Source organism: Ranitomeya variabilis, chromosome 6 (genome assembly GCF_051348905.1).
Source record: "Ranitomeya variabilis isolate aRanVar5 chromosome 6, aRanVar5.hap1, whole genome shotgun sequence".
NCBI classification, from domain to species: domain Eukaryota; kingdom Metazoa; phylum Chordata; class Amphibia; order Anura; family Dendrobatidae; genus Ranitomeya; species Ranitomeya variabilis.
Window position 1 is genome coordinate 489,420,096 of NC_135237.1, and position 11,103 is coordinate 489,431,198.

The following is an 11,103-nucleotide window of genomic DNA, read 5'->3' on the forward strand; positions in this document are numbered from 1 at the left end:
AATTTATTGAGAGTTGTAGTTTGTAAAATAGGGTCACTTATGGGGCGTTCTCCTGTTCTAGCACCTCAGGGGCTCTCCCAGTGGGTCATGGCATCCTCAAACGATAATAGTAAAATCTGCACTAGAATATGGCGCTCCTTCCATTTTGAGCTTTGCACTGTGCCTCAAAAGCAGTTTTCACCAACACATATTGAGTTCCATGAGGGGTCTAGTTTCCAAAATGGTATCACTTGTGGGGGGTTTCCACTGTTTAGGCACATCAGGGCCCTCCAAAAGTGACATAGCATCCGCTCTCTATTCCATGTGAAACTCAATAGGGGCAGTGTATTTACTGCCACCTATAAGAAGCGAACCATAGGTGAATTAAAAAATTAATATGAATTAGAAAAACTGAAACAAATGTACAAAGGCTACTTGTCCATAATTAATATAAACATACCCCAAAGGGAGCAACAGCAAACCACAATGAGTCAAATTAATATTGGAACAAATTCAAACTGCAACTATATAATGTACCCTGTAGGAAGTCACATACTGTATATAGTATTATAAAATATGATTCTCAAGAAAAGTACCGGTGAACACAAAGTGGCATATGTGCTCAAAGCATCAATCCAACTAGTACCCCTTAAGTATGTCTATACTTCAATTAACATATGACATCTCATTGCTAATATATGTCAGATTATACAGGCGGCATAGCCTATTCGGCAGTGACAACATACATCAACAGAGTAAATGCTGTTACTTACATTCCAATGAGTATTAGTAGTGCTCGTGGTTTGGTGGTGATCCCCTGTGCCCCAACGCACTTTTCACCCTTCTGCTTCTTCTGGGGGCATCCATAACGGGGGTGTGACATAACGCTCTGATTTAGGCGCATAAACATTAAAGTCTGAAAATTTTAAAATTTCCAAAATTTTTGCCAAATTTTTTTTTTTCCACAAATAAACACAAGAAATTTTACCACTATCATAAAGTACAATATGTCACAAAAACAATCTCAGAATCAGGGGAATCCGCTGAAGTGTTCTAGAGTTATAACCACATAAAGTGACAGTGGTCAGATTTCAAAATTAAGGCTTGGTCATTAACCTACAAAGTGGCTTGGTCCTTAACGGGTTAAGCATATTCACTGATTTATTGTAGATAATATCTCTTTCACAGTGTGACTGTTGGATAGAAAAATGGGCTCCTATACTGTCCCTCAGTCTAGAGGTCCCTAGTTATCCCTGTCTCCAGCATTACGCCGGATGGTTGGGATGCCTGGGTCTTGTTCCTCACTATGCTCCTGAGTAGCACTAGTCTGTTAATTGTATAGGGAGAATATAAACAAGACAGACAGGGCAAAACAGATGCACAGTCACAGATCACTTATCACAGAGAAAAACACTAAGGTATAAAAGTGTAGAGACTGTGAGGCAGCAAAGCAACAAAAGACACGAAGGGAAAAGGAAAGGTCTCACCAAACCATCCTCCCAACAACTTTGGATAACCACCATTTATTCAGAATTTGTCCACCTCTCCAGTTCAGGATAGACTAACTATGTCTGGCATTACCTGCATAGTAAAGCGCCAGCATGTATAGGAAGGACATAAAGCATGACTGACCCCTCGTTGGATTAACTTATGTCTCTTTGGCTGGTATATTCATTACAAGCCAAGTATGGGGACAGGCAGTGCATGAGTTGCGCGCAGATGAATCTAGTACAACTACACCTCCCATCACTGTGCATTCAGCACATGCTGCCAAAGCTGGCACGTGATGACCAATTCCAGCCAGAAGGACATCAGTCAAGTCACAAAAAAGATGAGTTGCATGAAAATTTGGGAGGGACTACTTTTGTGGCTACTCAGGACTATCCTCCATGCAGCATGTGCCACGTTTACATTATTTTTAGTTAATGCAAAGGTTGGTATAGTGAGAAGTTTAGAATCATGTCCCCCTGAACTAAGAAGCAGTGATGGAGTAAAGATTCAGAGAGGTTCCCTTTTAGCAAAAGCTCTAAATGGTTAAATGACTAAGTCTCCTCAAGCCATAATTGCCCTAATACTTCCTCCTCCTTTGGTACAGTGATTTTATTAGAGCAGGTGACAGGGGTATACAGATATTTAAATATGTCCTCCCTCCTTATGTACCTGTGTGCTTGCTTTTTGCTCATGTTTAGTTGTCTTTGTCTATATTTGCCCCCTTTTCACATGTAAAGTGCCATGGAATAAATGGCGCTATAAAAATGTACAATAATAATATGTCATATTCATGTTTAAATATGTCCCTGTTCTTTCAACAAACTTTGCACGAAGTGATTGTAGAGGCGAATATAAAAAATTTAGCAGTATGTCTTAGAGAAATTTGACTCTTTCTCCACTTATGAATTACGTTTTTCAACTCCATTCTGCACCCTGAATTCACCATCCACTCTGGAAAACAACTGCTCAAATCCATGTTGCTGAAACCAAAATGGAGTAACCTCACAGTAAGCTGTCAGGTTACAGCTTATATTAAGCTCTATGGAGATTAGAACGGAGCCAGTAGTGAGCAGCACTCAGCCAAATGAGATCCCAGGCCAACAAGCAGACACAAACAGATCATTTTGCAGCTTTTAGTAAATGTATTTCACTCCAGTGCTAGATTTACAGCTACACTGCTCAGTACTGTAGTATAATGTTCTTCATACTGCTACTATCTATCGAACTTGCTGCTGTCTGGGAGCTACATTGAAAACAGAACGGAAATCCATCTCTCAATGTATGTTGTGTATGTAAGATATCATAACAGCCAGCCTAGGTCAGAGACAACTGAATATAACAGATAGAACCTGTCCCATTTTTTGAGTCATGACAGCTCTGGTTCTGCTTTAATTTAAACGTGGTTTTTACTTTTGGCCAGCAAGGGTTAATGTAATTTTCCTTGCTGACAGCTGCTGTGCTGCTGGTCAGCTGATGTGGGTGGTGACTACTTCCACCATCCTTTAAATGGTTACCTGATGCATCAGCTGACTGTTGGTGATGGAGTTAATCTATGTAGACCAGCCTTGGAGTGTGCAGCTCTCTGGTGCCAGCGCTGTATCTGCTACTTCTGTGGAGTTCAGGGTCCTGTTTCCATATCCTCTGCTGTGTAGTGATTGGCAGCAGAGCCTGGAGCTAAGTTAAGGTACCTTCACACGAAACGACTTTGTAACGATATCGCTAGTGATCCGTGACGTTGCAGCGTCCTCGCTAGCGATATCGTTTAGTTTGACAGGCAGCAGCGATCAGGATCCTGCTGTGATGTCGCTGGTCGCTGAATAAAGTCCAGAACTTTATTTGGTCGTCCGATCGCCGTGTATCGTTGTGTTTGACAGCAAAAGCAACGATACCAGCGATATTTTACACTGGTATCCAGGGTAAACATCGGGTTACTAAGCGCAGGGCCGTGCTTAGTAACCCGATGTTTACCCTGGTTACCAGTGTAAAATGTAAAAAAAACAAACACTACATACTTACATTCGCATCCCCCATCGTCTGCTTCCCACACTGACTGAGCGCCGCAAAGTGAAAGTGAAAGCACAGCACAGCGGTGACGTCACCGCTGTGCCCTGCTACTGCCGGCGCTCAGTCAGTCAGTCAGTGCAGGAAGCGGACGCCGGGGGACGCGAATGTAAGTATGTACTGTTTGGTTTTTTTACATTTTACGCTGGTAACCAGGGTAAACATCGGGTTACTAAGCGCGGCCCTGCGCTTAGTAACCCGATGTTTACCCTGGTTACCCGGGGACCTCGGCATCGTTGGTCGCTGGAGAGCGGTCTGTGTGACAGCTCTCCAGTGATCAAACAGCGACGCTGCAGTGATCGGCATCGTTGTCGCTATCGCTGCAGCGTCGTTTCGTGTGAAGGTACCTTTACTTCTTTATTTACCTTGTCTGTCTGCTGCTTGCCACTGTCCCCTGTGTTTGTACTATCTGCAGTGGGGAGGCTAGCGTCATTGCCAGCCAGTGCACTAGCCAGGGTTTAGTGAGGTGACAGCTAGGGACTAGGCACATGATGTCAGCGGAGGGAAGGACCTGCATAGGGCATTAGAGGAGCTTAGGGATAGGCACAAGCTATGATAGGAGGTGCCCATCCTTCATTCCCTACCGTTAGGGCCTTCCTCTCCCTTTTCCCATCCAGTTGTTGGCGTTTTTTGTGCCATCCGCTGGACCGACCCTTGGGGGTTGTGACAGAACCTGCACTGGTTAAAAATATGCAATCTACAAGTCATGTAATAAACAGAAATGGTGTTATTTCCTATGTACAAATGTACAAACATATGAAAGCTTATTCTGAAAAGTTACCTAAAATGACCAGTACACTTTAGAGCGAGTATGTCAACAGGTTTTGATATTTAAGCTAAGAGCAGCATGATGTATGGGGCAGAGCGTCTGGTTCCAGTGATGTGTCACTTACTGGGTTTCCTTGTGTGGTTTTGATCACTATTTTCTCAGCTGCGGATCTAGCAGTGGTCAGAATTCTGAGCTCTCTATAACCCCGAACACACCACTGATTGGAAGCGTTCTGTGTACATTGTTTATCGACAGAAAGCTGCTAGTCAGTGGTTGGGGCGGGGTTACACATAGCAGTTGACTAGGAGGCATGGGCAACCTTGTCCTGTAGTGACAAACTGCTAATAAAGTACTGATTTTATTGAAACAACAACACACAGCCTAGTAAGTGACACGTCACTTGAATCAGGCTCTCCACTTCTACATTATACTGCTCTCAGATTAAATAGGAAAAACCTGCTAGCATATTCACTTTAAAAACTGTTGGAGGAAAATCGCGCAATAGGGTTTTAAGCAGTCAATGCAAGGTAAAAGCACTCACCAGACACAGCTTAAGACAAGCACTGGAGAGATTCACTGCCGCAGATCCATGAGGAACCGGCCGAATACAATGTAGGAGAACGTGGTCAAATTCTGCGCTGCTGAATCATGTAGCCCAAAGGTATTATTAAAGGTAGTCTTTATTTAACACGTTTCTGAGTTTCAAAGAACTCCTTCATCAGGAAATACCACATAAGAATCTTGTGGTATTTCCTGATGAAGGAGTTCTTTGAAACTCAGAAACGCGTTGAATAAAGACCACCTTTAATAATACCTTTGGACTACATGATTCAGCAGCGCAGAATTTGACCACGTTCTCCTACATTGTATTCTCAACATATTCACTTTAAGATATCATTTGTCTTTGAGTGAAGGAATGCAAAATGTAAAACCAACTGCTCAAGGGCCCAGGTAGTAAGAGGGCCACTTCCACCTACAAAGCTGTAAACAGTTTCTGTCACAGACACGTAAAGGAGGGCAATGATGATTGGACTGTTAATGTCCCATGTACAGTTCTTGCTCAGGGGCCTCTTCTGCCTGTGACAGTCCCTGCAGTATTATAACAGTATTGTGAAATAATAGTTTATATTATAGTTAGTGATGAGCAAACATGCTCGGATATCGTGTTATAGGAGCATGCTCGAGTGTTATCCGCATATCTTGGGCGTGCTCGAAAAATATCTTCAAATCCCGGCGGTTGAATGTCTCGTGGCTGTTAGACAATCGCAACACATGCCCGAAAAATATGTTCGAGTCCTCGTGGCAGCAGGTCTCATGGCTGTTAGACAGCCACAACACATGGGGAATAACCTGTTTGTTAGGCTATCCCTACATGGGTTCTGGCTGTCAAACATCCACGAGACATTCAGCTGCCGGGACTCGAACATATTTTTCGAGCACGTCGAAGACACTCTGATAACACTCGAGCATCTAACCACATTCACTCATCACTAATTGTAGTTAACATTTAGACATTTCAGGAAAGTAGCAATTCAAAAACAATGTCATACATGTTGTTCCTGACTTAATTATTATTTATATGTAAGTTGTAAGTTGTATAATACATTACATTTTTAATATTATTGTCAGAATATTTGTAAACCCGTCTGACAAAGCAACGTCTTCTGACAAACATTTTTGTAAAGCATTTGTCATTTTTAAAATATCAAACATCTACGGCTTGTAGTGTTTAACTTGGCGCAAAATTTTTTTTGCTAAATAGATATGGAAGTGAAACAGATTAATAAGCGCAAGTCTGGCCAGGCCTTCGAGCTGATACTAAAGCCTCCATCTCCTGTTTCTGAGGCTCCACGAACATTGGCCTCTCCAAAGAAAAAGGATCTGTCTCTAGAAGAAATACAGGCAAAACTGGAAGCTGCGGAAGAGAGAAGAAAGGTAAGCCTAGAAATTTAAATGGGTTTAAAACGCTAAATAAACAAATGGGGAAACAGATCTGCCTACAGTATAAAAAGTCCTTGTGCAGGTGTGGTATTACGTTTTATGGGACCCAACTGCAAAGTCAGGAATGGCCCCAATGTATATGGAGGTCTCCTGATGGATGATGTTGGGGAAGAGAATGAATGAGCATGATGACTTTCATAATCCAATTCTTTTGTTCACCTAGCAGATAAGCCTCCATCAGAGATGTCCAGAAGTAGCCTGCTTTGCTTTCCCTTTTGAAAATATATGCATGCGTGGCTAAACTGAACATGCATGTGTATGTAGGGAACAGGGACAACTGCTGTTATTAAAAATAAGCAGCCATGATTTTCTAACCTTAGACAGCCCTTTTTAAAAGCCCTTTAGTCAGCCCCTGACTGGGTTTAAACTACAAGAAATATTTGCCTGCACTATGTTTAGATGTTAATGATATAGAGGTATAGATGATCCAAAATAAGGCAGGAGGATGATGTTTTGGATTAAAGGAATTTTACTGCTGAGTTCATAAACAGAATCTTTTAAGTGAGATTTATAGAATGATTTGTAAAGTGACAATACTGAAAGATATAATTATTTTTGGTGCCCACATATATGGTGGAAGGGTCCTGTTTATTCTGTGCCAAATGATATTTTGTTCTACAGACTCAGGAAGCCCAAATTCTGATGCAATTGGCAGAGAAACGAGAGCATGAAAGGGAAGTTCTCCAAAAGGCTCTGGAGGAAAACAATAACTTCAGCCGAATGGCAGAGGAAAAGCTGATATTTAAAATGGAACAGATTAAAGAAAACCGTGAAGCTTATTTAGCTTCCCTTATGGAGCGCCTTCAGGAGAAGGTAAGGAATACATGCTTATAAAGTTTGTTGAAGCAAGTGATGCCATGAAAGCAGAGGCATAGCTTGAAGTTCCTGAACGCTTTTGCTAAAATACTAAAACTTACTCATCTACCATATGCTATCGAAAGAGGAACTAAGCATTGTAGTCATTGTTCAGTAGTTTTGATCAGTGGACACTCAAAACATCAGTTAGGCACTCAACTAGTCATGGGAGTGCAAAAGCCCCCATACATATTAAAATAAACTCTGCTGAATCCGTTGATTTCTGATGGATTGGCCGACCATCTGATGAGAATGAGTATGGAGGCCTTCAAATTTTTCCCAGACAAATGATTTTGGGAGAGAGAAGGATTGGGCATTTGCAATTGCAATGCCTGATCCTTTCGTTTTAGAGGACATAAGTAACTCAAGGAGTTGCCTGGCAGAAACATATACAGTAAATACTCCGTTGTGCCAAGTACTCATGTGTATGATGTTGTCGGGAGAGAGTTGTGTGCTGAACAAACATTTGGCGGAGAGCTCTCCTACGTGTATGGCCCATGGATTCATAGACTTTCTGCTCATGGTCACAAATAAGCTGAACCTATTCCTATTCCTATTCCTTTAAAAAATTGTTGTGGGCTCGGGACCCTGACGTTTAACGATTAAACTACTAAACAGTAACTACAAAATACCAAAAATACTTGTGCCTCTTTAAGTGATGGAGGAGTATTTTGACCCCCCTCAGGCACCAAAGTGAGAATTAAATCAGTATTTTGTTCTACTTACTTCTGAAACTTCTCCCTACCAACAAATTCTGCACAGAGAAAATTGATCCAAACTCCTCGTTTGAGCTTGATGACCAAATCCCATTTTTCAAATCTGACCAGTGTCATTTTATGTGATAATAACTCTGGAATACTTCTATATATCCTGGTAAATCTAAGACTGTTTTTTCGGGACTCGGGAGACATTATACTTTATGTCAGCAGTAAATTTAGGTTGTTAAGTTTTGGGGTTTATTTTGTGAAAATGTCCAAAATTTCAAAAGATTGAGTATTTCAAACGATTAGCGATTTTCAAACTTTGAATGGCCCTTTTCCATGAGCGCGTAAAAAACACATCCATGTAGCACATTTTGTTTTGACAATTGTCAGTATCCATGTGTAAATTTTTTAAATCCGTGTGTCATCCATGTGTGCATGTGCAGGATCAATGTGGCATCCCTGTGCCATCCGTGTGAAACTTACCGCAATATAATGCATTCAAGAAATTAATGATTAAGTAATTAAGATTTTGGGCAAATAGTCCTAAAGGGAGAGTTTTCACTCCACTTCAACCACTTAAATGCTGCTTTCACATTTGACAGCGGCATTTAAGGGTCAATTGACCCTGATCTATTCCAAAACCAGTCAGGGCCAATGCCTCAGGGTGTCAGCTGTCATATACAAGTGTCACCCACAGGATTTTCGCTATCTGGGGGACGTTATACACTTATTCCCCAGCGCCATGATAAAGCATTGCTGAGGAATAAGGCCCCTTAACAGCCTCAGTGAAAAGGCGTATCAGCCATCAGTAAGAGATTAAATGCCTGACCATCTAATGTGTATTCGGAGTCCTGGCACTCTTCCAAAGATGGCAGGCTTGTTGAAGTTCATTGACCTATCCTTTTGTTCTACTGGGGATAAGCCACAAACATACAGTAGGTTTGCAGTGGTTTATTCTCCTTTCCTTATTCAGAGTTCATGTGTATAGTGGAGTCATAAATAAAAGAGCTGTTGACCCAAGAACTATTCGAATAAGCCATCAATAAATCACTGTAACCAACACAACCACAACCAACCTGATTTCAGCTAGCCATACACATAAGATAGCTTTTGCTAAGTAGACAGCTATCTCTCCCGACCCACAGATGCACATGAACTTTTAAGGCAAGTGTTCATGTGCTTTCAATATGGAGAGCAGAGAAAACTGTCGACAGACACTTCTGGCAGTGGCTTATTTTGAATTTCAGTGACCCCCTTCTCTTTTCAGTGGAAATATCAATCCGTCTGTCACATTGCATCATCTTTTGGGGGGTGCTCCCACACACATCCGATAATTTGCCCATTTTACCAAAATGGTGGAGATTTGGCTGAATTTACTGTAATATGTATGGCAGTCTATAGGCTGCCTCTCTCCAAGGGGCCTTGACCAGCCTTGTGGGAATCTGCTGTTATCTAGTCTCTCCATAAATGCATGAATATCTAAAAGTTATGTTCAGAAGTTGCTACTTGTAATGGAGTGTAAAAAGTTGCCTTTCATGACCAAACATGTACTTAATGTAATAAAAGGTCTTATGTTTTGTTTTTTTTCACAGGAGAGGCATGCTGCTGAGGTCCGTAGGAACAAGGAACTCCAGGAAGAACTGTCAGGCTGAAAATATACCACCATTAGTCACTTATTTGCCTATATTTACGGATCATGCGATAACAATATGGAAAATGTATGACATCACAAAATCAAAACAAAGAAAAAAAATTGACAAGAACTCATGATGAACAAAAAAAAAAAATCAAAGAAAAAAACTAAAAAAAAATGTCGTCTCTTTGCAGAATGATTTGCTTCATGTTAAAAAAAAAAATAAAAAAAAATGTGGGTCTTATTTTGTAAATACTTACATTTTTGTTAAAAAATTACAAGTATTGCATTATGCAAGTTATTTCATAATCTTACATGTCCTGTAACAGGCTTTAGGTGTCGTCTGTTTCTTCTAAAAATGAATTTGCAGAATCTTTCTAAAATACCCATGTCTAACTTCATTCTCTGCCGACTTTATTTTGGTGCACCACATACAATAATCACTAGGCCGGTGATGGTGAGGATCGCCATCATTCAGCCACACTGGATATTTTGTAAGCTTTCAACTTTGTTAATTCAGTCTTTATAACCCAAGTAGAATGATGTTATTACATGTCAGTGTCCAGAGAGATTCTTATTGTCAGAAAATGGAAATGCTCCCTCCTTGTGTGTCATGGTAAGACGTTTACAGTGATTTCCGGTGTAGGCTAAACTGCTATTCCATTAGTTTGATAGTTTGTAACACCTGGGGAATAGATGTCACTGTTTTTAGTGAATTACACTACATGTAACAGGTACATAGGGTCTGATAACAAACACTTGTAGCGATAGTGTAACACAATTTAGCAACCGATTTGCACAAAGACCTATAATGAGCAAATCTGGCCCTAGTTCTCCCAGCAATAGCTCCCTGTACTCTCTCTGCTTTACTGCAATGGTCAACGAGGACTATTTTATACAACATAATTCTGTATTAACCCTGTAAGATTCTTATTTTTGTTGAACTTAGAGAACTATCCCTTTGTTCAGCATTAGGAGGGGTTCCTTCATTAGCAAATTACTGAATGCTATCAGCAAATCTACAGGGATCATTAGACAGGGTGCACGTGCCAAGTGTGGAGTTGCCTAACAGCCGCCAAGTGTCGAATATAGTTGCGATTTTGAAATTGTTCCTGCCCCATGGAAGTTGCTGCCTGCATATTCTACTCTTCATTAGTGCTATTTCCTGTATGTTATTGTGAGCAAGCTGTGGTTAATAAAGAACTGGGGTTCTGAGAACTTATATATGGCTGTCTTTATTTACCTGGAAGAAAACTTTGGAGATATCTGTTTTAATGTATGCTCGTAAGGCTCATAAAATAACAATGGTGGATCAACAGTTCTGAGTACTCCGGGGCTTATTCATCACAGATTTTAAAAACTTTGAAAAGTTGCAAAATTGTTAACAACACAGCGTTGCGCAAGAATTTTGTGACTTTTGCCATTTTCACGCCATTTTGGATCCGTTCAGCCGAAATAGGCAGAACTAAAGGGGAGCTAGGACTGAGCATGGCTACACCCCTCCCCGTCGTTGAATTAATCAAATCAGCCTATACTTTCTACATCAAAAATGCGACACCATTTTCTGACTGGAGTAGCATTTATGGTGAGTACATGGAGGCGCACACCAC

General features: G+C 40.9%; 1 protein-coding gene across 1 annotated transcript in view; it reads left to right on the top strand.

The window, feature by feature from the left end:
* Nucleotides 1-10,715, top strand: part of STMN2 (stathmin 2) — a 71,892-nt gene extending 61,177 nt beyond the window's left edge. The window contains exons 3-5 of the mRNA XM_077270702.1: nt 6,063-6,235; nt 6,923-7,114; nt 9,453-10,715. Coding sequence (XP_077126817.1) covers nt 6,063-6,235; nt 6,923-7,114; nt 9,453-9,512 — 425 coding nt within the window. The 3' untranslated portion in view covers nt 9,513-10,715. The remainder of the gene's footprint in view (nt 1-6,062; nt 6,236-6,922; nt 7,115-9,452) is intronic.
* Nucleotides 10,716-11,103: the final 388 nt, after the last annotated feature.